This window comes from Coloeus monedula (genome assembly GCF_965178545.1).
Source record: "Coloeus monedula genome assembly, chromosome: 12".
Classification (NCBI taxonomy): Eukaryota; Metazoa; Chordata; class Aves; order Passeriformes; family Corvidae; genus Coloeus; species Coloeus monedula.
The window spans coordinates 1,343,163-1,366,649 of NC_138792.1; the positions used below are offsets into that span (position 1 = coordinate 1,343,163).

At 53.9% G+C, this 23,487-nt stretch overlaps 3 protein-coding genes across 4 annotated transcripts; 1 reads left to right on the forward strand and 2 right to left on the reverse strand.

Moving 5' to 3' along the window:
- Window positions 1-3,242: 3,242 nt before the first annotated feature.
- NSDHL (NAD(P) dependent 3-beta-hydroxysteroid dehydrogenase NSDHL) lies at window positions 3,243-12,837 on the reverse strand. 2 transcript variants are annotated; one of them, XM_082289331.1, is made up of 9 exons: window positions 12,801-12,837; window positions 12,191-12,241; window positions 12,049-12,111; window positions 9,867-10,034; window positions 8,119-8,265; window positions 7,017-7,145; window positions 5,553-5,695; window positions 4,367-4,469; window positions 3,243-3,800 (listed from the first exon to the last, which is right to left on the reverse strand). In XM_082289331.1, the coding sequence occupies exons 2-9, from the start codon at window positions 12,209-12,211 to the stop codon at window positions 3,465-3,467; spliced, it is 1,110 nt and encodes a 369-aa protein (XP_082145457.1). In that variant the 5' UTR covers window positions 12,212-12,241; window positions 12,801-12,837; the 3' UTR covers window positions 3,243-3,464. The 2 variants fall into 2 exon arrangements, with proteins under 2 accessions (XP_082145457.1, XP_082145458.1); XM_082289332.1 differs by lacking the exons at window positions 12,049-12,111; window positions 12,801-12,837 and having other exon boundaries at window positions 12,191-12,244.
- Window positions 12,838-13,151: 314 nt separating this feature from the next.
- LOC309577367 (centrin-2-like) lies at window positions 13,152-16,056 on the forward strand (the record flags this gene model as incomplete). Its single annotated transcript, XM_082289333.1, has 5 exons — window positions 13,152-13,199; window positions 13,404-13,562; window positions 14,506-14,634; window positions 15,277-15,414; window positions 15,827-16,056. 5 exons carry the CDS (start codon window positions 13,152-13,154, stop codon window positions 15,914-15,916), a joined length of 564 nt encoding a protein of 187 aa, XP_082145459.1. The 3' UTR covers window positions 15,917-16,056.
- A 1,748-nt stretch (window positions 16,057-17,804) lies between these two features.
- Window positions 17,805-21,676, reverse strand: LOC309577421 (glutamine amidotransferase-like class 1 domain-containing protein 3, mitochondrial; the record flags this gene model as incomplete). The annotated part of the gene is made up of 4 exons (XM_082289429.1): window positions 17,805-17,997; window positions 19,042-19,243; window positions 19,867-20,038; window positions 21,569-21,676. The coding sequence occupies 4 exons, from the start codon at window positions 21,674-21,676 to the stop codon at window positions 17,805-17,807; spliced, it is 675 nt and encodes a 224-aa protein (XP_082145555.1).
- Between the last annotated feature and the right edge of the window lie 1,811 nt (window positions 21,677-23,487).

Genomic DNA, 23,487 nt, shown 5'->3' on the forward strand with positions numbered 1-23,487 from the left:
TCACTGACTCTCGGAATGGTTTGGGTTGGAAGGGACCTTAAAGGCCATCTTGTTCCACCCCATGGGCAGGGACACCTCCCGCTATCCCAGGTTGCTCCCAGCCCTGTCCAGCCTGGTCTGGGACACCTCCTGCACGCCCAGCTCGGGCTGGACTGCAGTGCCCTCTGTGCCTTTTCTCTCCCTGGACGTGCAGGGTCATTTCTGACCTGCTTTTATCCATTTTTCCTCTTACCTATTTCTGGTAATTACACACAAGCCACCCTTTTTCCTCTCTGGAGGTGTGTCTGGACCAGAGCTTCCCCCACACTCCAAGGACAAGACTGAAAGGAATTCCTTGGACAATTCCCTTTGCAGTCTCTGTAAGAGGGGAAATGGGGGTTTGGTTACCTTAACTCCACCTAGAAAAGCACTTTTAATCCTCTCTCTCTTCCCTCCCTCTCCTTTCTCCAGGATAAGCAGCAGCAGATCTCTCTTCATCTCTCCCACTGCCAAAACCAGTCTCAGGTCAGCAAAATCAGGAGCTGCAGCAAGGAAAAGCCAGGAAAGCAGAGAGGGAGATAAGGAGTTTGATGAGAGTGCTCCAGGGAACTCTTTGAAGTCCTGGGGAGCTCCTGTGGAGTGCTACTGACAGGCTGCACCTGCATTTGATCCTCGATGTTTGGAAGGAAAGTTTGATAGTGGCAATTCTGCTTCACAGCCTCTGCTCGCTGAGACACACAGAATGCAGACTGGGGGCCACAAAAATCCCAGACTGGTTTGGGCTGGAAGGGACCTTAAAGCCCATCCAGTGCCACCCCTGCCAAGGGCAGGGACACCTCCCACTGTCCCAGGCTGCTCCAAGCCCCAGTGTCCAGCCTGGCCTTGGACACTGCCAGGGATCCAGGGGCAGCCCCAGCTGCTCTGGGCACCCTGTGCCAGGGCCTGCCCACCCTCCCAGCCAGGAATTCCTTCCCAATATCCCATCTGACCCCTCCCTGTGTCCTGCCTCTCCATCCCTTGTGAATCGTCTCTCTCCAGGTTTCCAGCAGCTCCTTCAGGCCCTGCAAGGCCACACTGAGCTCACCCCAAAGCTTCTCCTCTCCAGGCTCAACAACATCAGTTCCCTCAGCCTTTCCTCCCAGCAGAGCTGCTCCATCCCTCTGCTCATCCTGGAGCCTCCTCTGGCCTCTCTCCAGCAGCTCCACGTCCTCCCTGTGCTGAAGAGGTGGCACAACAAAAATATCCAGGCAGGACACAACAGAAGGATCTTCTCAGCTGCCCCAAACCACCCAGGATGGGATTTCTGCTTATTAGAACTGGGAAACGAGTTGAGAGGAGGGGGCTGGAGCAGGGCTGGAAGAGGCCGTGGATCCAGCAAGGTCCCTGCTGTGCTGTGGCTGGGACGGAGGCACAGCAACACTCCCTGGTTACCTGTGCTCGGGAACCAGCAACGCTCAGAGCCACAGGAGAGCTGGCAGCTCCTGCTCACACCGGGAGAGCCGCCCCGGCCCGGGGGGGACACAGCCCTTCCCTCAGTGCCACCTGGGAATTGGGGACTGTCCCCATCCCGGGGGGGCACAGCCCTTCCCTCAGTGCCACCTGGGAATTGGGGACTGTCCCCATCCCGGGGGGGCACAGCCCTTCCCTCAGTGCCACCTGGGAATTGGGGACTGTCCCCATCCCGGGGGGGACACAGCCCTTCCCTCAGTGCCACCTGGGGAATTGGGGACTGTCCCCATCCCAGCAAAGCTCTGGATCCCTTCCCGTGTGAGGGAACCCCACTGCCCTGCTGTGATCCTGCTGACTGCAGCTTCCAGGGCCCTCCTGCTCCGGGAGCACCTTCACCCCTCACCCTGCCAGGCTCCAAGGACAGGGAGAGGAGTGACCCTGCCCTGGAACTGTGTCCGAGCACACACACGGCCCTTTTGGGGTGGATCGGAGCTGCCAGGCGGGTCCAGCTGCGAAATGCCATCTAGAGGGCAAAAGGCATTCAGCGATTTACCTCCTGCTCGGCTTCGGGTAATCCTGAACCCTCCCACTTCCACCCGGCCCTATTCCCTCCCAGCAGGCCGGGGGACTGACCAGTGCCAACCAGCATGGCCCGAGCAACTGGCCAGTACTCACTTAAAGATCAAGTAAGGCCGAGGTTGGTAAAAACAGCTGTCAACCAGCAGGTAAGAATTCCCAGGAAAAAAAGCCCAACGTAAAACTTCCCAGAAAACAGAAGTTAAAATAAAACCCATTTAATGGGACTCAAGCAGCACACTGAGCTCACAGGTGGATCCCTGGAAGTGTCCCAGGCCAGGTTGGACGGGGCTTGGAGCAGCCTGGGACAGTAGAAGGTATCCATGGGGGTGGAATGGGATGAGCTTTAAGGTCCCTCCCAACCCAAACCATCCCGGGATTCCCTAATTCTGCGACTGATGCACTTCCCATCCTTCTGAAATCTGGAACACCAGAAGTCCCAGGGAGCCAGGAATTTGCACGGGGGGGAAACTCCAGCTCGAACCTAAACTCCTCCTTTGAAGCCAAAGCAGAACTGCAGTGCTTAGAAAGATGAGAGGGCAAAGAACATTTAACAGACAAGCCACAGGAAAGAGCTCGGGGACCATCGCTTTGTACCCATTTCCTTGTGGGAAAGAGGCTTTTTCATGGACTAAATGGTCAAAGAAATCCCCATGAGCAGCACAAACAGGGCAGGGAGGAGGAGCTCGGTGCTGTAGGATCCTCCAAGCACTGCAGACCTTGTGGGAAGGGAGCTGTGGTGAGACAGTGCTGGGGCTGCTGGCAGGCAGCTCCCAAAGATCTGCCCCCAACAGGGAATCACTAAAATCCTGTTTGTGCTGAGAGTGGGATCTGCCCTTTCAGAGATGGGACACAAGGCTGGGAAGCCATCTCTGTGGGATTTATTTGGGTTCTTTTGGGACAGAAATAAACCCTGCATGGACAAAGGAACACGCTCCTCATGGGGTCCTTCTGCTGCCTCAGTGAGAAGCCGAATCACCCCCTAATCACAGAAGGAAAACCAAAGGAGCTGCAATGAGTTAAGAGATGGTGGCAGAACTCCTTTTTGGCACGGGGCTCTCTTGTGGAGAGCAAAGCCAAAGCCCAGAGGGGAGCCAGCCATGGGAAGTGTTTGTTACCCAGCCCGCAGCTCCGGGAAGGGGTGGCTGCTGTCACCAGAGCAACAAAACACGGGCCAAGGGTGGGGAGAGGAGAGCAGGAATGCTGGTGTGCCTGCCTGGGATTGAAGAGGGCACAGCAGGGTGTTTATTCACAGCCCAGAGAGTTCAGCAGCTGTTTCCAAACAAAAGTCACATCCAAGAAACAAACTCTTAGCACAGCTCCCACACGAGGGAATGGCGAGACGGAGGAGGAGGAGGAGGAGAAATTTCAGGACAGTTCCTGGGAATTGGTGACATTTGCTCCACGTTGAGCTGTCAGTAGTGATGGGAATGTAGCAGGAGAAGCTCCAGGCAGGGCTGTCAGGCCCGGGCCCGGCGCAGGCCGGGGTAGCTCTGCACTGTCCTGGCGATGGCCTCGTCCAGGCTCACCACGGGGCTGTAGCCCATGGCCCTCTTGGCCCTCTCACAGCTGTAGTAGTGGAAGGTCCCAGCCAAGGCCACCCTCATGGGCGTGAAGGTGGCCTTGATGGTCAGCAGGGGCCTGAGCAGGGCCAGCAGCAGGGACAGCAGCAGGGCCAGGTAATAGGCCAGCCAGTAGGGAATGTGGTACTTGGGAGGGTCGTAGTCCAGGCCGGTCAGGATCCGGGACATGAACGTCCAGAAGGGAATGGGTTCGTCATTGGTGATGTGAAAGGCCTGGAAGAGAGGGAGAGGAGAAGCCAGGAGTTAAAGCCATGGTGGATTTCCCAGGTCTGGCTCTGTGATGGCCCATCTCGTGCTCCTGCACAGGACATGACCCCCACTGTCCTGACAAACTGCTTTGCACTGCCCACCTCTGTGTGAAGAGGAGGGAATCCCTGCTTTTCCAAGCAAACCAGCTACTTCCAACACTTCAGAGGCCAGGATTCCTCAGAAGTGTCACCCAAACTGATGCCACAGCACAGACCCAACAGGTTAAAACACCCAAGAGCGCCCAGAGCATGGTGGGACCACAAAAAGCTGGAAAAGTTCCTCCTGTTCTGAAGTGCATCCTAAAGGCTCCTGTGTTCCCATGTGCGCCTCGTGGCTCCCCCAGTTCTGCCTGGATTGCCCCTCACAAGGAGTTTCACAGCAGGAAATTAAGGATATCCATCCAGCTCAGCCCAGGTGGCCACCACAGATGGAAAACCTGGAGCTCCCCTCCCCTGCAGGACAGATGCCTGGGACACTCAGGAACCAGCAGAGGCTGGGGATCCCTTCCCTGCCCTCCCCTCCCTCCTCACCTTGCCACACAGGGCAGAGCCTTTGTGCAGCTTCTCTGCAGCCAGGATGTGCCCATGGACCACGTTCTCCACGTAGGTGAAATCCACCAGGTTCTTCCCATCCCTGCACACAGAAAAGGAAGTTCAGCCCCAAGACAAGCCGGGCTGCAAACGCGCTCGTGGCAAAAGGGAGGACTTTCACCCAGGATAAACTTATCCCAAGTGTTCCTCTCCTTCTCCCACTGCCTGGTGCTGCCATTCCAGGCCATACCCTGGCAGAGGGTGGGACTACCCTCAGTTATTTTGGAGAAGGGAGGGTTGCTCTTGTCCCAGCTCCCAGCAAAGCTGCCATTCCTGCAGCAGCACCCGTTTTTATACCTCCCAAGCTGCCAAGAGTCTGGGAGCTGCAGACCCTGCAGGTCTGGGGATCAGCAGCGATCCACGGAAGCAGAGCAGAGGCAGAGAGGTGACAAGCACAGAGAGTGTCACCTAAGGACAGGCTTCCAACCAGGAATTGCTGGGCTCAAGGAATTCTGACTCCCCCAAGAAGCCACCTTCGGCCTCAGCTGGATCAGGTTTAACTCACTCTGTGAGATCTATTTCTACACAGGCCCAGAAAATTAATCTGCTTATCACTTTCCAGAGTCCAGCCAATCAGAGAATCATGGAATGGTTTGGGCTGGAAAGGAGCTTAGAGCTCATCTTGTTCCACCACTGGGATTTCAGAGCAAGGAAGAGTTTCAGTTGCTGGGCTCTGAAATTCCAGGGCTCCACTAGAAGCTCTAAGGCTCAATAAGAAGGCAAATGCCACTGATCTCGTAATCAGAAATATTACAATACTTCTAGCATTTCATACTTCACAGGGATTTTAATTGCCAGAACCTCAAGTACCACAAGTGCGTATTAATTAAATTACCAGCAAGTTAATTATGATAAAATCTGAGCTTCCTCATATTAACAGCACAGCTCTTCAGACAGCTCAAGCCATGCCAGCCTTCCTCATGGATATTCCTTTGGCATTATGGACACTCACCATGGCAGGGAATGAGCCCCTAACACAGGATTTTTAAGGAAAAAAAAAAAGGGGGATCAAAAGTGACAAATAAAAGAAACAACACAAGTGATTTCCTTTTGTTCCCTTCCAGAAGGGCTTTGTAGATCCAGCACTGATTCTGCCCCAGCTCTGCAATGCCTGGGCCTTGCTCACCCAATGATGAACTTCATTTTGCCACTCCGAGCTGCCTGGACGAGGATGGGAACCAGCTGAGGGTCTCTGGGACCGAATATTCCATGGGGACGGATTGCAGTGGTGAAGAAATTGTTGTCTGGGTCATTGGCACTGAGCACCTCCTGCAGGGAAAGAGGAGGACAAAGTCAGGAAGGAAAATGGAGCTCAGCAACGCGTCCCAAGACCATCCTTAAAGGGGCTGGGGGCTCCCCATCTCCTTGGGAAGGAGCCTGTGGAAGGATTATTATCCCCTCCTGTCTTTCCAGGTGATCCTTCCTTCCTTCCCGTCTCTTTGCCACTTCTCCTTGAGAAGAAAACCAGACAAAAAGCAGTTTTTATGGCTGAGCACTCAGCGAATTGACAAAGGAAGGGAAGGCTTTGCCAGAGGAGCTTTCCAAGCTCCTTCACCCCGTGAACTCCTTGTGCACAGCTGGAGCAAAGGAGGACACTCAGGAATTCCATCTCTGGCCCTCCCAGCAGCCATTCCCAGCCCAGCCCCCCCGGATCTGCCTCAGGAGGGGGTGATCCCATCTCCCTGGCAGCTCCAGCAGCACATTCAGCAATTCTGGAGGAGATTTCATTCTCCTGGGAGCTCCTAAACAACATGTTCTGCTCATTTCCAACAGCTGCTGGAATTTCTGTGGAGGAGGCACAGACAAAAGCCCTCGAAATCCTTTCAGTTTCCCCCAAAACAAAGCCATAATCACCAGCATTTGGGCTACCCTTGATTGCTGCTCCTCAGCTTCCCCTTTACCAGTTCCTGCAAAGTGCTGGTGAAGGAACAGATGTTTTCACAATTAAAATTAATTAAGCTCTTTTGGAGGAAAATCCTTCAAGGCTCTCACACCGTCAGCAGCAGCGTGGAAGGGACTCTCAATCCTGCTGGCACAAAAAGCACGGATTCTTCCCACAACTGAAATGCAAGCCATGGGAGAAGGATCCCAAAAAGCTCTGCTCCTTTGATTGAAAGCACTGTTATCCCACCTTTAACCCACAGATGCTGCAGCAGTAAGAACAGGAGCCAGAGCAGGTGCTGCTGCTGTGCAAGTGTCCAAAGCTGTGAGCTCTCAGATGTCTGGAGATCTTTTTGAACATTAATATTTTCAGGAATGGCCTGTGCCACTCTCAGCTCAGGCCACGCTCCCACCTCATCTCCTTGTTCACATTCCCAACTCTAAACTCCGGCTGCAAATCAAGGAAAGAAGCAGAGAAGACAAAAAACTCCCCCCAGCTGCTCTTAAACCAAAGCTGTGGCAGGTAAGGACTGGGATTATCCCACAGCTCTTCCATGGCAGTGACACCTCTGGCAGTTCTGGAACCACCTCTGTGGTGTCACACTGGATTGCATTCAGCCTCTCTGGCAATTCGTGCCACAGCTCGATTTTATTCTCTTTTTATTAAGTGACTACATCAAAAAGTAACAATTTAACCATTGCCAAATACCTTCTCCTGCAGGATCTTGGTTTCTGTGTAGTAATCAATAGGTTTCTGTGCATAGGGGAGGTCTTCTGAGCCATTTTTTATGTCTGTGCCCTCAAAAACGACACTGGCACTGCTGGTTAACACCAATTTCTGCAGGAGACAGGAGAAAACCGGTGGTTAAAGCCTAAAATAAAAGGGTCGTTATTTACAAAGGGTGAGTAAAGATAATAATGATAATCATGGTAATAATGATATTTAAGCAACTGATCTTACAGAAAATAAGCTGAGTCTAGCAGAAGATGAACAGAAACTGAAGGTAAGAGAACTCCCCTTTTAAGTTCATTCTGTCCCACCATTTAGTGCTACCTGAAGGAGATTAAAACATTCCAGCAAACACCCAAGGCAGTCAATCCAGGGGCAACTTCTCCAGGAAAACCAGAGGCCTGGAGCACCCAACACCCAGTGTTTTTAACAAAGATTTGCTCATCTTGACAGTAACAGGTCACAGTAGGTTAAACCAAAAAAAGAAACCTTGGATGTTTTTGTGGGATGATTTAAATGAAATGGATCAAATAAATAAATGTAAAATAAATGAAATAAATGAAAATTGATGGGATATCCAGATAACCTAAGGAGAAAATGTAACCTTCAATTCCAGGCTGCTGGACAGCAGCCAGGCTTCCTCAGGCTCTTTCTTTTGTGGGCAGTTCACTTCCTAAACCCAACGACACCGAGATTATGGCACAAGGGGGTTCCTCCTCATTGCACAGCAAGGAACATTCCCACTGCTGGAACAGCCATCTCTAGGGCTATCCCCTTGGGAAAGCAGGAAAAAGCCACTTGTGAGCTGCTCCTCTCGCAGGGTGACTCCCAGGTGGGGGGACATTTTAATGGCTTTTTAATGGACATCCCAGCGTGGCTTCCTGTGGCAAACAGGGATTGAGTTCACGCTAAGCAGGAGACCCACAGAGTCCCTCCTGCACTGGTTTTGATGGAATAAAGTGGGAATTCATTATCTCAGAGCCCTTTGTCCCCTCTCAAACGAGGCTGGCGCCAGCCTGCGATGGTGACAAAGTCCAGCAGCCTCTCCCAGCCTCCCTGGGCCCTTCCAGCCTCACCTCACCTGCACTCCAGCTTCTCTGCAGGCTTCAATGACTGCCTTGGTTCCCGTGAAGTTCACCCTGTAGAAGAGCTCCCTGTTGTCACTGGCAGGGGCTGGCGATGCACAGTGGAACACCACGGCCACGCCGCGCAGGGCTGGCAGCAGAGCCTGCAGGAAACCAGCGGGGACACGGCACTGGGGCATGGGGAAAATCCCTGTGGGAGCCCCGAGGGCCAAGGGGATTCCTCTGCCTGCTTTTAGGGGTTCTGACCCCCCTGGACAGCACTGCTTTAGCTTCAAACCTTGGAAAAAATTACCGACGGTCAGAGAAGAACTAGGAAATGCAGTGGTGGGAATGAGGTGATGGACGACGATGGGAGATTGGCACAGGGTGAAAAATTCAGAGGTTTTGGGCTTCTCTTTGTAGTATATAGATAAGAGTAAAAAATACCAAAATGGAGGATTGTTGTTGTTCTCTAAACCTTCTTCTCCTTCTTCTACCACTCCATGTTCTGCAGTAAAAGTAGTTTGGATTGGTTAGATAGAAAATTCCGCAGTTCCTGCCCGTGTTACTGAAGAATTGGTAGGAAAGTGAAAATAATGTACGTTTTTAGTAACTATTGGTTAAAATATCTTTAAAAGGCCGTGTAAATCTTGATAATTAGACTCACTCCTACTTCTCCTCCTTCCATGCTATACCTGGGTCATGTTAGTGGCTCTGTTCCTCTGATAAGACTTAATAAACAAATATCTGGAAGCATTGAAACTAAAGTGAAGTCTCAGTTTATCTTTGAAACTCCTTGCAAGGACTTTCAGTAAATTCTCTCCCACCAGAGGGACTTGATTTACAGCAAGGTAAAGTGTCGATCACCAGGAGGGAAAGAAACCAGCTCTTCTCTTCATGGGAACAGCTGCATTTCAAGTCATGGTCCCTCTGTAAAGGTGGGCAGCAGGAATGGGGTTGGCACCCAGGATCTCCACAATGTCCTGGCCCCACTGCACGCCACATCCTCTCTTCCTTCCAGAGAGATCCTGGGAGCTTCCCCCGAGCTGGAGGCTGTCCAGGCTGAGCTCCCTGCAATTCCCAGGTGCAGGCACGAGGCTCAGGACTACCTGGAGTTGGGGCTCTGAGGAAGCAGCAGGCTCCAAGCTCCCCATGGCACGGGCTGAGTGCAGGGCACTGCCCCAAAGTCATCTCCCACATGGCTCACGCAGGCCTTGGCCAGGGCTGCCACTCCTCCTGCCCTGGCTGTTGGGAATATGAGCTGTGCCTTTCTCATGGAGCTGAGGAGAGCTGGGAGAGCCCCTGCAATTAGCACAGGGGCTGTAATTACCCTGTGAATCTCAGCTAACAGCAGTGCACAGCATTAGCACGAACCAGTCCCGTTCTTTCCAGCTTCCAGCGGAAGCCAGACATCTGAGACCAGATCTGCTCCCTTCAGAGGCTTCCAAGGAAAAGTGCTGGGGATACACCACAGGGAAGGGTTGGGGGGACACATCTGCATCCCTCTGACAGCCTGGGCAGGGCCCCCGAGGGTTCCAGTGCTTCAGGCAAGGCTCAGTGCTCACACAAACACCCTCCCCAGCCTCTCAGCAAAGCTCCTCCTAACGCCCCCCAGGATCCCCCTGTCCTCCGTGCCCCCAGGCCACACTGCTGGCTCATGGAGAGGCTGTTGTCCACCAGGACCCCAGCAGGTCATCCCCAGCCTGTCCTGGTGCCCAGGGTTGTTCCTCCCCAGGTGCAAGACCTGCCTGTGCCCTTCCCTCACCTCCTTGTCACACAGGTCTCCCAGGAAGAAGGTCACCTGGTCACTCTCAAACCTCTTGTGGATGTCGAAGACGTTGACGCTGTAGCCCTTGGCCAGCAGCTGCTCCACCAAGTGCTGCCCCAGGAACCCCGAGCCCCCGATCACGGTGCAGCTCCTGCCAGCTCCAGCCTGCAGGGACAGGGGACAGCTCCTCAACAGGCAGGGACACACCAGCAAGCTGACCTGAGCCTCCCTGGATCTCAACGAGCTGGAATTCTGCTCAACTACTCAGCAGCTGCACTGGAGGAGTTTGAACTGGGCCATCAAAGCTCGGTGCTGTCACAGGGAGTTCTGAGTGCAGACACTCTGGCTGGGTTTTGGAAGGGGAAATCCTCATCCTCACAACCAAGAGGCTCAGGGAGGAGGGAAGGGAAAGAGGATTGGCCCTCACAAAGTCTGCCTGGATGGTGAAGCCAACAGAATTTGAAGGGAGCTGGCAAGAAAGATGGAGAGAGGCTGTTTACAAGAGCATGCAGGGACAGGACACAGGGAATGGCTTGCACTGCCCAAGGGCAGGGTTAGGTGGGATATTGGGATGGAATTCCCCCCTGGGAGGGTGGGCAGGCCCTGGCACAGGGTGCCCAGAGAGGCTGGGGCTGCCCCTGGATCCCTGGCAGTGTCCAGGGCCGGACTGGAGCAGCCTGGGACAGTGGGAGGTGTCCCTGCCATGGCAGGGGTGGCACTGGATGAGCTTTAAGGTCCCTCCCAGCCCAGACCACTCTGGGATGATTCTGGGATGTGTTTCAGCCTCCTGGCACCACTAATGCAGAGTATTAAAACCATCACCACTCTCAGAACCTGTGACACTCAGAGCCAAGAAAGCAACCAGGTAAAGGCAGGAAGTAATTCTCAGTCATTAGTTCTTCCTTCCTTCTTCTTTAAGCTCTGTAAATCAATGATTTACTAATTAACAGACTTCAGCCTGGCCACTCATCTGACTGGACTGAGACCAAAGGCCTCACTGCCAGCACAGAACAGCCAGGCCCTGAGTGTGAGGGAGCTTTTCCACAAAGAATGCTCTGTGCTGGCTGGGAACAGTTTCACTCCTGGTTGTAACACAGCCCCCACCTCTGCAGGGATCCCTGAGGGAGCCTGCACCCCCCGAGCCACACAAAGACAGCCATTGTCCACAAAGCTTTGCAGGGCACATCCTTAAGCAAAGGTTCTGCTGCCAAGTTATCCACAGGAGAAATCCGAGCAGTTCCCTGAGCTACATCAAAGCACAACCTGTTATTTAGGATGGGCCATGCAAAGGGGAGTCTGATTGGGGTCTGGAGCATAAATCCTGCAAAGAGCAGCTGGAAAGGGGCTCAGCCTGGAGCAAAGGAGGCTCAGGGGGGACCTTGTGGCTCTGCACAAGTCCCTGACAGGAGGGGGCAGCCGGGGGGGTCGGGCTCTGCTCTCAGGGAACAGGGACAGGAGGAGAGGGAACGGCCTCAGGCTGGGCCAGGGGAGGGGCAGGGTGGATATTGGGAACATTTCTTCACTGGAAGAGTGGCCAAGCCCTGGCAGGGGCTGCCCAGGGAGCTCTGGAGGCCCCATCCCTGGAAGTGTTCTGAAAACGAGTGCACGTGGCCCTTTGGGATGCGGTGTGGTGAAGATGGAGGGATTCAGCCCGAGGGGGGACAGCTGCTGAGGGGACAGAAACTGTTCCAGCCTCTCCTCAAAAGGCAGCAGCTCCCTTCCACTGCCCCTTTCCCTTGCCTTCCCCTGTACCCTTTCCCACCGGGTCCCTTCCACCCCAAAGGTGGAATTCCCCAGCATTCCCTGATCCCAGGGCACTCTCCAGGAACCAGGAGCACCCAAACTGCTCCGAGATGTGTCTGAAGTGAAGTTTTACAGCAGCAGAATGCTGCCCTCTGCCTCTGAACCTCAGAGCACTGCCGAGGCTTCAGAGGAATCACAGAACCCCTGGTTTGGGTTGGGAGGGACCTTAAAGCTCATTTTATTCCACCCCCTCCAGCCCAGGTTGCTCCAAGCCCCGTCCAACCTGGCCTTGGGCACTCACAGGGATGGAGCAGCCACAATTATATATAACTTTATAATAAACTCTCCATGATTCGATATTGCACAGGATAATATTTATAGCGAGCCAAGCTACGCATGCCCACATTGATTTTAAAGTAACCTATCCAAATTATACCTTGGAAAAATCAGCTTTTCTCCCCAGAATGTTCATTAATGCGGGGTCAGCCTTGTGTCTTCCCTAGTGATGTGCAGAATGTTTATGAATTTGTTTCTGCAAGACAAATCTTCCCAAAGCACCACGTCAGGCCCCAACTCACCGCTCTGAGGCGCGTGGCCATGGCTCGGGTGAGGCACTATCCGCCAGAGTCCTTGAAAAAAGGGAGAAAATTGTTTTATTCCCAATGAAATAACACATTTCCAGTTAGAGAAATCAAGGTTTGAAGCCAGTATGCTAAAGAAGGATGAGGAGAGGGAGTGAATTCTCCCTGTTCTTCCAAACCAAATCAGCAACTGCAGGTGTTGGCCTGGCTCTCTTTATTGTTCTGAAAGCCCTTTGAAATTCCAAGGAAAAAGCCAAGAAGAGGCGGGATTGGTGCCTGTCCACCTGGAACACGGAGCTGGTTTCAAAGCAGGGGCACAGGGCGATCGCCCCTCCAGCTGTTCCCTCTTCCACCCCCCCTATCCCTTAACACCTCATCCCTCTCCCAAACGCAGTTTACAAACTGCTGCATCTCCAGCTCCCCCCCAGCTCTTTCAGCCCCATCCCAGAGCCCCCTCACAGTCCCCAGGACCCTCCCCACGGCCCCAGGACCTCCTCCACTGCTTCCAGCTCCTTCCCAGTGCCTTTCCACATTCCCCCAGGACCTTGTCCACGGACCCTAGGCCTTCTCCCACAGCCCAGAGACCGCTCCGCGCTGCTCCCAGCACCTTTGCACAGCTGCCAGGACCCTCCCGGACCCCTCTCGCCGCCGCCGCCGCCGCCGCTCTCAGTGAGCCCCGCCCTCCCTCCGGCCACGCCCCCTGCCCGCTCTCCACCAATCAGCGCCGCGCCTCCCTCCAGACCCCGCCCACTCCCCCAGTTCCCGCCTCTTTCCCTGGGGCGAGCATCGCGCCAGCCCGTTCCCGCTCGCTGATTGGCCCAACGCTCCCTCCCTCCCGCCAATCGCGTTGAAGGAAGGAGGAGATTTTTCCCACGCGGTCATTCACCCCTTGGCTCCGCCCTCACGGCAGCCAATAGGAGCGCGCGTTGCCATGGCAGCGGCGTGGGGGCGGCAGCCAATGGGAGGGCGCGATATTGAGGCTGGCCGGGGTGAAGGCGGTGGCATGGTGAGGGCGGGCCTGGGGCTCGGGAGCGGCGAGGGGCGGTGGAAGGGCTGTCAGGGGGCGGCGAGGGCGCTGAGGGGACTCAGAAGCTCCGAGGGGGCTGCGAGGGGGCTCGGAAACTCTGGGCTTGTGAGGGGGCTGAGGGGCAGTGAGGGGGCTGAGCCCCGCCGGTGCCCCCGCCCTGACCCCGCCTTGTACCGTGCCGAGGCCTCCGGCTGTAAGAAGTCGTCGCTGGGAGCTGCGTCCCAGAGGAAGAAGGCGAGTCCCAAGCTGGAGCTGCCGGAGGAGCAGCAGCGGGAGATCCGCGAGGCCTTCGAGCTCTTCGACGCCGACGGCAGCGGCAGCATCGATGTCAAGGAGCTGAAGGTCGGGGTTTCCATGGAAGCACAGAGTGACCGAGGTTGTAAGAGAACAGGGCCGTGAATGCCAACATAACCTTAAAAAGCACAGGAGTTTCCTGGGTTTCTCCCCTCCTCTCTCCAGCATAAAACCTGGGGGGCAAAAAGCACATTTTTCTCTTGATTTGCAGCTCTTTACTGCTCTTATCCAGAGTGTGTAGGGCCAGGCTGCCCCAAAATTCATGGGTGATTCTGTGCTTTCAGTCCCGACTCCTTCTCTGTTCATAAAACATCAAAAAAAAGGGGTTGTGCACATTAAAAAGGTGGTGTGGGGGGGTTCCCCCCTTGTCTTGGACAGGATTTAATGCTTCTTTATTATTGTTATCCCTGTTGTTGCTGTTGTTATTATTGTTGTTATTAAAATTATCCCGGCTGTGGAATCCACCAATGTTCCTCATTTTCATCCTTTTGTTCATTGCCAAACCCTTCTGATCCCTCCCCAGCCCAGCCCTTGGGGGAGAACAGTCATCAATAAATTAGGACTGACTCTGCTGCCAGAATTTCTCCTTCCCATTCTTCACCTGGATGTCCCAGATGCTCCCCGAGGCCCCAGGGAGGAGATCTGGTTTCAAACCTGCTGCTTGGCCCTTTACCAAAGGAGGAAAATATTTCCCCACCGAGATTTTAGCACCAGAACGAAAAACAAACCTCTCCAAATTCCCTGTGCTTGACCAGCTTGAGATGGTGAGAGTGTGTGTAGGGAATTCCTGGGTTAGCTGGAGGACAATTCCAGAATGGGAATGTTTCTATCCCTGGTTCCTGTGTCCCTTGAGTGCAGAGCAGAGCAGCCCCTGTTTTCCTGGAGCCACGGAACGTTTGGCCAGGATGGGGCAGGAAGTTCACCCCTTCCCCCCTCTCCCGTGGTTCTGTTGATGGTTTTGTAGGGTTTATAACTCATTTTGTCCTTCCAGGTGGCCATGAGGGCCCTGGGGTTTGAACCTAAGAAAGAAGAGATCAAGAAAATGATCTCAGACATGGATAAGGAAGGGACAGGAAAAATCGGCTTCCATGACTTCCTGGCACTGATGACACAGAGAATGGTATGGATGTTTTACAGGTCCAAACAAAGGGAATTCTGAAGTGGCTGAGGACCTTTTATCTCATTAAAGGGAGATTAAAGCACTGCTTTAATCCTAACAATTAAACATGTCAAAGTCGGGGTAGTCCTTGTCCTGGACTCTCATTTTTCAGGGGAAAATTAAAATCATGATATCATGAACAAGTTCCTTTGACAACCAGAGGGGATTTTTGTGTTTGAAAAAAGGGGAAAAGGTTCTGCTCCCAGATGGAAACCAGCTCTGAGCTGCAGGAAGCTGTTGGAGTGTTGATGTGTGGCATGGGGGTGTTTTCTTTCCTTGAATTCTAATTTACAGATTAAATCTCTGCTTTGAAAAATATTTCTAAAAACCCAGATATTTAATAGCAGAACATCCTGATGGTGAAATCCCAAAGACACCTGGATAGCCAGGATGGAAAAAAATCCCTGAAAGCCTGAAATTCTGGAATTATGGCTGTGTCTCTGTTTCCTCTCAGCTTTTATGTGTAATTCCTGCTGGCTGGGCTCCTCTGGGTTTGTTCCCAAGGGTTTCTCAGTCCATCAAATCAGTTATAACTTTATTTTGAGTGCCACCTACAACACAACCACTCCTTTCTTACCTTAAACTCGTTCCTTCTTCCTTAAGGCTGAAAAAGATTCCAAAGAGGAGATCCTCAAAGCTTTCAAACTCTTTGATGATGATGAAACTGGAAAAATCTCTTTCAAAAACCTCAAACGTGTGGCCAAGGAATTGGGGGAGAACCTCACAGATGAAGAGCTGCAGGTTTGGACCTGGTGTTTGGGAGATCTTTATGCTGAGGCTGGGAGGGAAATCCTCTCTGTGCTGGTAGGAAGGGAGGAATTCCTGGCAGTCTGGGGGTTTGGAGGTCAAGGATGGGTTGAGCCCATGTGTGGATGTAGGAATGGGATCCTCAAGTTGCAGTTTTGTGGAGTTGCAGGGATGTGAAAGGAACGACTCTGCTCCAAGCCCTTTGTTTCCTCCAGGACATTTCCTGGAGTATTTCCTGCTCAGGTTTCTGTGTAAATACACCCAGCAAAGCAGACTGTAGGAAATCCAAGGCTGAGCCACCACTGTCCCCTCCAGCACAGCTAATAAAGAGTGGCTCTAACTCTGAATGAAGCCAACAGTTCCTGATGAAAGCCCCAGCTGACTGCTGACCCCAAATCTCTTGCAGGAGATGATTGACGAGGCAGATTGGGATGGGGACGGGGAAGTGAGCGAGCAGGAATTCCTGAGGATCATGAAGAAAACCAGCCTTTACTGAAGCCCAGGGGGATTCATTCCTTTGCACTTGTGTGTATTCCTTGGGTGGGGGCCTCCCTTTTGTAGTGTCTTGGTTTCTTTAGAGGCAGCAGAAAATGCAGGTCAGTTCTGTTGGAAGCTTTTTGTTTAGAAGTTTTAAAGGTGTTTGGGAGCAGTTTGCACCACCCTGTTTACAGACAGGAGGTGGCTGCTGATTGTGATGTTTACACTGCTTTAAATACACAAATCACATTCGTGTGACCAAATCCAGGTCCTTTTCTGACAAAATAGGTCAGAATAGTTCTAGTTTGGTCAAGAGATGACTCAAAACCAGACAGTGTAAATCTCTTGTGCAGTGTAAATCTGTTTGGGGTTTATGTCTTGGTTTGGGCCCTACAGTGAACTCTTTTTATGACTTATTTGCAGGGACCAGCTTTTTAGAACCTGTTTTATGGGGATTATCCCTTCCCCCCCTTTTTTGGGCATTCTTTAAACTCAAACCAAAAATAAACTGCTGTAACTTACCTTGTGTTCAGTTCACATGGCTGGAGGAATCTTTGCAGAAGGACATGCCCAGTGCTGTGCTGGGAGCTCTGTGTGCTTGCAGGGATGCTCAGAGGCTGCACATGGGGTTGGATTTCAAATAAAGTGTCTTATTTTAAGAGTTCTGGAAAGAGTTTAGATCCCCACTTCGCCAAAAGAAAGATGTGGCCAGGCTGGAGAGGATCCAGAGAAAGGCCACAGAGATGAGCCAAAACCTGGGGAGCTCCCAGGTGAGGAAAGGCTGAGAGAAGTGAGGTTGTTCAGCCTTGGGAAAATGAGAATTAGGGGAGACCTTATCATCATGTTTGGTATTTGAAGGGTGGCTACAAAGGAGGTGGAAACTCCCTTTTCATGAGGAAAAGACAAGGGATAATGGGTACAGGGTATTCCTGGGGGGGTTCTGAATGGGCACCAGAGGACTTTGCACAGTGAGAAGAGCAGCTGTTGGAAGGGGTGGATTCCCCACGTTGGGACACTTGAGGGCTCATCAGGACAGGCTGCTGGGCCATCTTGTCCAGACAGCAGTTTTACCAAGAAAGGTTGGACCAGCTGGGCCTTGAGGTCCTTCCAACCTGGAATTCCCTGGTTCTGTTCATGCAGGAGAACAAGGTCACCTCTTCCCACCAGAGCTGGCTGGGGCCACGAGGTTGGTGCTGCTGCTCTCACCGATGTCACATTCCTGCTCCAGTCTGGGTCCTGACAGATCCCAGCAAAACAGGGGGGGTTGGTGCTGGGGGTTTCCTCCTGTGTCATTTTCCCGGCTGACCCGGAGGGAAAGGCAGAGACAGAAGCACAATTCAGGATCCAGTAGAAGCATCAGGTTTTATTTGGTAGCAGAACTGGGTTCCTTCCTCTGGCCACAATTCAGTGCTCGGAGGGAGGGGCGTGGGGAGCAGCTAAATCTGAGCCCTGGCTCCTGCCTGGCCTAAAGCTGAGGGAGGGCAGGCATGGATGGGAGATTGGGATGGAATTCCTTCCCTGGGAGGGTGGGCAGGCCCTGGCACAGGGTGCCCAGAGCAGCTGGGGCTGCCCCTGGATCCCTGGCAGTGCCCAAGGCCAGGCTGGACATTGGGGCTGGGAGCAGCCTGGGACAGTGGGAGGTGTCCCTGCCCGTGGGCAGAGATTGGAACTGGATGATCTTTAAGGTCCCTCCCAACCCAAACCATTCCACGATTCCACGCCAGCTCCCAGCCCAGCTCCCTCCAGTTTGTGACGTGTCCTTGGCAGAACACCAGAACTCCAGGATTCCCCCTCCTCAGCAGCCAGCAGAGGTCTGGGGGCAGAGCTGCTGAGTGCCATTTTCCTGCTGCTGTGTGAAAGGAGAAGGACGTTATCCGTGCAAGGGGAGCTGGATGCCCTCGGGCCCTTCAGGCCAGCTGGAGAACTTCTCGGACCATTTTCCCGACGCCGTCGTGGATGTCGTGGATGGGGGCGTTGCACATGAAGGCGCTGGTGGTCACCAGCCGGTTCCTGGCGTCCACGTGGACCTCGGTGACCTGGCTGTTCACGTGTCTGCAGCCCAGCTCCTTCATGGCCTCAGCAGTCTTGGCATAGGGCCACCTGCAAGAGAGCAGGGAATAAAAACCTGCAGTGGGGAATGTGTCCCACACACAGTGGTTTGGTGAGAGCCCGGAGTGCAGAGTCTGTGGTCACTGCACAAAATCTGCACAGTAGGAGCCCAATCTTTTCCTGCCCGAGGAGTTTCTCCAGGACTATACAACAGGAAAACCTCCTGGTCAAATGAGTTAAAAATCTGAAGTAAAGCCAAAATAAAACCTGAAGTTCCACTACGGGTGTTCTTCTACCCAATTCTGCTCACTCCAGTGTTCCTGTTTATAGAATCCCAGGATGATTTGGGTGAAAAGCTCATCCCATTCCACCCCTGCCATGGGCAGGGACACCTTCCACTATCCCAGGTTGGCCCAAGCCCTGTCCAGCCTGGCCTTGGACACTTCCAGAGATCCAGGGGCAGCCACAGCTTCCCTGGACAACAATTAGATTTAGGTTTGGGGTGGGGATTTTTCACCAACTTCCTACAAGTTGGTGATAAAACTCCTTCCTAGCAAAAGCCATCACATTCCCTGGCCTGCCCTTGAGAGGATCCAGCCACGGCTTCCCTGGAGGATGGAAGAGTTTCACTCCCTCCCTCTCTTAACACCCCGAGCCTTGTGCAGCCACCCTGCTCCTGCCTTGGATCTGCTTAACTTGGAGTCAGCAAAGGTTCTTCCTACCCTGGGTCAGTGAGGCATCAGGGAGGCAAATATTTAACTCAAAATAATAAATTCCATTTAAATTAGTTTAAAATAAAGTGTCTTATCGGAAGCCATCAGAGCTGTGGAAACAAGTCACAAAAATGCAAACAGATCTGGTGTTGGACCATTCCTTCTGCTCTGCTGAGAAAGGATTAAATGAGGCTTCCAGAGCTTCTGCTTTTCCCTGCTAAGTCCCCAAAGGGGCCAGAGTTCCTGAAGGCCTCACTGGAGGCAGCAGAGCCGAGTTCTCAGGGATAATGGTCAGCCAACAGAGAGACCAGGACCCCTGGCCAGGCTGCTGGGGACTTTGGGGGGCCCTGGTGGGATTGCCATCAAGCCCCGGGTCACTCACTGCTCACACTCCGTGTCGTGCCCCACGGTCACCTCGCAGCCCGGGAAGATTTTGGCTGCCAGCACTGGGGAGATGCAGCAGAGCCCAATGGGTTTGTGGGCAGCGTGGAAGGCCCGCAGGACGTCCTCCACCTCCTTGGAGATGCTGCAGTTCTTGCCCTGGGTGGCCCAAGTGCTCAGGTTTTTTGCCACCCCGAAGCCACCTGAGGAAAGAGAAGCAGTTTAGGCTGGAGATTATACCCAGGGCGGGATTTTTGCCGGGTGGAATGTCAAGGTGGGTTGGATGGATGGCAGCATTTGTCCAGGGTCAATAAAAGAACTAAAACCTGAGATCCTGAACCTTTGGGAGCTGAGACATCCAAGCCCCTCCCTTGCCTCCCCAGCGAACGGAAGCAGCACGGCCTCGATGCTCCAGTGGGAGCTGTGCTCCACCCACAGCTCTCTCCTGGGTTATTGTGGAACACAGACACATTTTCCTTTGCCTCAGTCCTCACTCCAGGCCTCATCCATCCCCACTGGAACACCCCAGCGGCCGAGATTTCCGCTCCTGAGCCCTGGGGTCTCCCGGTGAGGAGGAAGGATGCTGCTGAGGGGAGGGATGGTTTTCCATCCAGTGAAAACACAGCTCTGGACAGCTCGGTTTGCAGTCCTGTCCTCCTGGGATCAGCTTGGCTTTGCCACGTCCTCATCTAACTCCAAACTGGCGTGGCAGTGCCAGCAGGGACGGAACACAGCTCCGCTCCCGAGCCCTGCTTCCAGCCAGTCCCTCTCATTCCAGACTTACGGAATATCTAAGCTGTGGACAGGCAGACCCCACACATCCTACCTGGAATGATGAGGGCATCCAGCCCCTTGACATCCAGCGTAGCCAGGTCCTTGATGTTGCCTCTGGCTATCCTGGCGCTTTCCACCAGGACATTGCGCTGCTCCGGCGTCGGCTGCCCCTTCGCGTGGTCCACTACGTGCATCTGGGGGATGTTGGGAGCATAAACCTCTGCCTGGAGGGAGGGGATAGGGCTGTTATCCTTCAGGAATGATGGACAAACGTGGCAAGGGCACAGGGAGTGAGTGGGAATGCTGAGGGGCTTTCTTGGGAAAGAGCTGGGAGGGAGGGAAGGAAACCTTTAGTAGTTTGTGCCCAGAACAGCTTGTTTGGGGTCTGAAGATTCCATCCATATCCCAACCAATCCCTCTCGCCAGGTGACCACCCAGAGAGCTGCTGTCCCACAGGGACAGGACTTGGGCTTTCCTCTCCCCACCTCCTGTTTTCCCAAAGCCAGAGTGGTTTTTCTCTGGAAAACGCTTCCCCTTCCTTCAGCACTTTCAAGCTCACGTGCGGAAATTATGAGGGGAGGGTGAGATTTTGGGACTGTGCCACCTGTGCAGTTCTGGGCCCCACGATTGAAGAGGGATCTCAGGAACACCGAGGTGTCCCGAGGAGGGGGACGGGGCAGGAAGGAATGTCCCGTGAGAGCAGCCGAGGGCTCCGGAATTATCTACGTGGGAGACAAGGAGGCTGAAGGGCAACCTGGTGGCAGCTTCCTGTGGAGAGGGAGGTGCTGAGCTCTCCCCCCTTCCAGCTGAAATATCCCGTTCCGTGCTGCTCTGTTTGCTTGGAGAAGGAGGGATTGGGATGACGCCCGAGGTTCCTCCACTAGAGGCCCCTGCCGCTCCAGGGATGAGAGCGGGATGGGCTCCGAGCCTGCTGGACTGGGACACGGCAGGAGGGACGCGGCTGCAGCAGCTCCCGGAGAGGCAAAATTACGCCCAGTGGAGAAAACCTCCGGACAAGGCTCATCCCGGAGCCCGACAGAGAGGGCAGGGCTGGAATGGTTTGGAACTGGGCGGGCTGGCACATGCGGGTCACCCCTGTGCCTCTGTGCTCCACAGAGCAATTCCCACTGCCAGGGGAACGGATCCGACCCAGGCACGCGGGTGCTTCACAGCTGAGTGTGATATTCCAGGGGTTTCCCTCCTTTCTTTCCCAGTCTCGCTGAGCGGCTCTCCTGACTCTCCTGGCAGCTGCACCTTTTTTACCCCTCCTCAAGTTCAACTCACGAACCCCTTCCTGTTCTCTTATCCCTGGCAGTGCCCAAGGCCAGGCTGGACGGGGCTTGGAGCACCCTGGGATAGTGGAAGGTGTCCCTGCCCGTGGCAGGGGTGGAGTGGAGGAGCTTTAAAGTCCTTCCCAACCCAAACCGTTCTGGGATTCTCCGATTCTATTTTCACTCCTACCCTCTGAGGTTTTGAAAAGATGAATTTCAAACAGCCCAAGCTGTCTTTTAAACAGAAACAGCAGGAGCGAGAAGGCAAAAGCGGAGAGAGAAAGCGTTCAGGAAAGACTCTCGGAGAGTTTGGATGCAGAGCCCCACGCCAATCCAACAGCCCAGCTGAGCAGGGATTTCCCCACACCATCCCCAACACTCCAGGCATCGCTGCTTGGCTCTTGAGGAGTTTGTCTCCGAGACGAGGAGGGGAGAGGCTGCGGAGCAGAGCCGGCACAAGGCGCCGGAGCGGGATCCTCTTACCTGTGCCCCCTCCCGGCTCAGGTGCACCAGCACGGCCGAAGCCTCGTGGACCTCGCTGCCATCGAACACCCCGCAGCCAGCCAGCACCACGGCCACCCGCTTGGCCATGGTGTCCCGGGAGCAGCGGGGTTCCCCGGAGAGCCCCGCGCCGCTGTGAGCTCCGCTCGCCGCCTGCAGCCCTTTATAGCCGCAGCCCTCCCCCAGGAGCAGGTGGGGCCGGCAGGCTTGGGCTGGGGCTTCTTGCTGGCAAGGAGGTTTTATTTCCAGTTCCACAGGCAGGGCGTGTAAATATTATTTGTTTCCTCAACTGGCTGCTCCCTTACAGATCTCCTTCCCAGCACGTTGTCTCCAGAGCAGCCCCAGCTGACGTGCTCTGCCCAACAGAGCAGCTGTGTTTTCCCTCCTCAGCTGTTGATTTTCCATTCTAGCTCAGACTAAAGCACCGAAACCTTTGCACAGGAGATGGTGTTGAAGGGAGCCTGCCCGGAGCCAGGATTCCAGCCAGTGCATTCCCCCTGCTTTAAACCCTGCACTGCACAGGCTGCTTCAGACTTTTAACACCAACACTTCCCTTTCTGATCCTGAGTGTTCCTTCCCTCAGATCCCATCTCCCAAAAGTGGATATTTCACACTTTGCTGTAGTCGTTTGCACCCTGAGTTTAGAAATTAATAAAGTCATGCAGTTGGAAGGGACCCACAAGGATCCACAAAGTCCAGCTCCTGGCCCTGCACAGGGCACCCCAACAACCCCACCCTGTGCCTGCGAGAGTGCCCAAACACTTCTTGGTCTCTGGCATAACGGCATTCCTCATCAACAGCACCACCTCTCCATTTATTTAATTCCAGGGAAGTGGTGCCAGGAGCTGGTGGAGCCCTGAGCTCTGGAGGGGCCCCTGGCAGCCAGACTCAGTGTCCGGAGCTCGTTCCTCCCACCCCGGCTCTGCTCACACGGAGATGATCCTGTACCCCTCTGTTTCAGCCCGGCCTTGGTGGAGGCTGAGAGAACAGAAGACTCCCACAACATGGCCAAGGGGTGTTTTTCAGGGGTTATTTATAAGACATGCTCCTTGGGCCTCTGTCATTTTTGGGAGAGCCATGAAGCATATCCTGTGGGTAATGGACTCGTGGCTTGGCAGGGTGGTTGGTCAGGGCAGGCCTGAGGAGGAGGCTCGCTGCTGCTGCTGCTGCTTGTGACTTCATTTATGGCATGTTTCTCCCCAAATGAGGGATTTCAGGCACCCAGCTGCTACCTGGACAAGCAGGAACAAGAAACACGTGAGCGGCCTTGCAGTCCCACTAATCCAACCCAGGCTGTGCCCCTCAGTTATTTTCACTGCCCAGAACAAAAATGAAACTGAGATTTGCATGAAAAACACCCAAAGCTTTTCTCCTGCTGTTTGTTTCGTTATCTAAGGAACCCTAGCTATGCTTTAGGGCTGTATTATTTCCTCTTGCATTCAAAAACAGTTGGGTGATGTTGCAACCTGGGCAGGTAATTTCTCCTTCCTGCAGCTGCTCCGGGACCAGTCCTGTCAGAGATGGGACAAAGTAGCCAGAGGCTGAGGATTTCCACAGCCTGCCTGCTGCCAACCACATCAGTTACCCCTGCCTGTCATAAACTGGCTGGGCTGGTTCCCCTTCCTGGGATAATTGGTGCAACTGGACCAGCCAGGCTTGTTTCCTCCCCCTGGAACAGCATCTGTCTGCATAGACACGGGAGCCCTAAAGGACTCTCTGCCCTGAAGAGATGCGTGAAAAACAACATTTCTCAGCTGGGTTGTTCCAGCCTGGGGGGCCATGTCTGCACACATCTGTTGTGTTAACACGTGGCTTTAACCTGCACCAAGGTTCTAGCGAGGAGGGCAGGGAAGGGACCCTCTTCCTGAAGGGTGAGCACAGTTAAAGGTAACAGGAAAGTT

Excerpts from the sequence above, each read along its gene's own strand:
- NSDHL (XM_082289331.1), bottom strand. The coding sequence starts at position 12,211 with ATGGCCACGCGCCTCAGAGCG. Across the intron at positions 8,266-9,866 it reads GAGACCTGTGTGACAAGGAG|GCTCTGCTGCCAGCCCTGCG; the intron begins GTGAGGGAAGGG and ends GGTTTCCTGCAG. Across the intron at positions 7,146-8,118 it reads GCAGAGAAGCTGGAGTGCAG|AAATTGGTGTTAACCAGCAG; the intron begins GTGAGGTGAGGC and ends TGTCTCCTGCAG.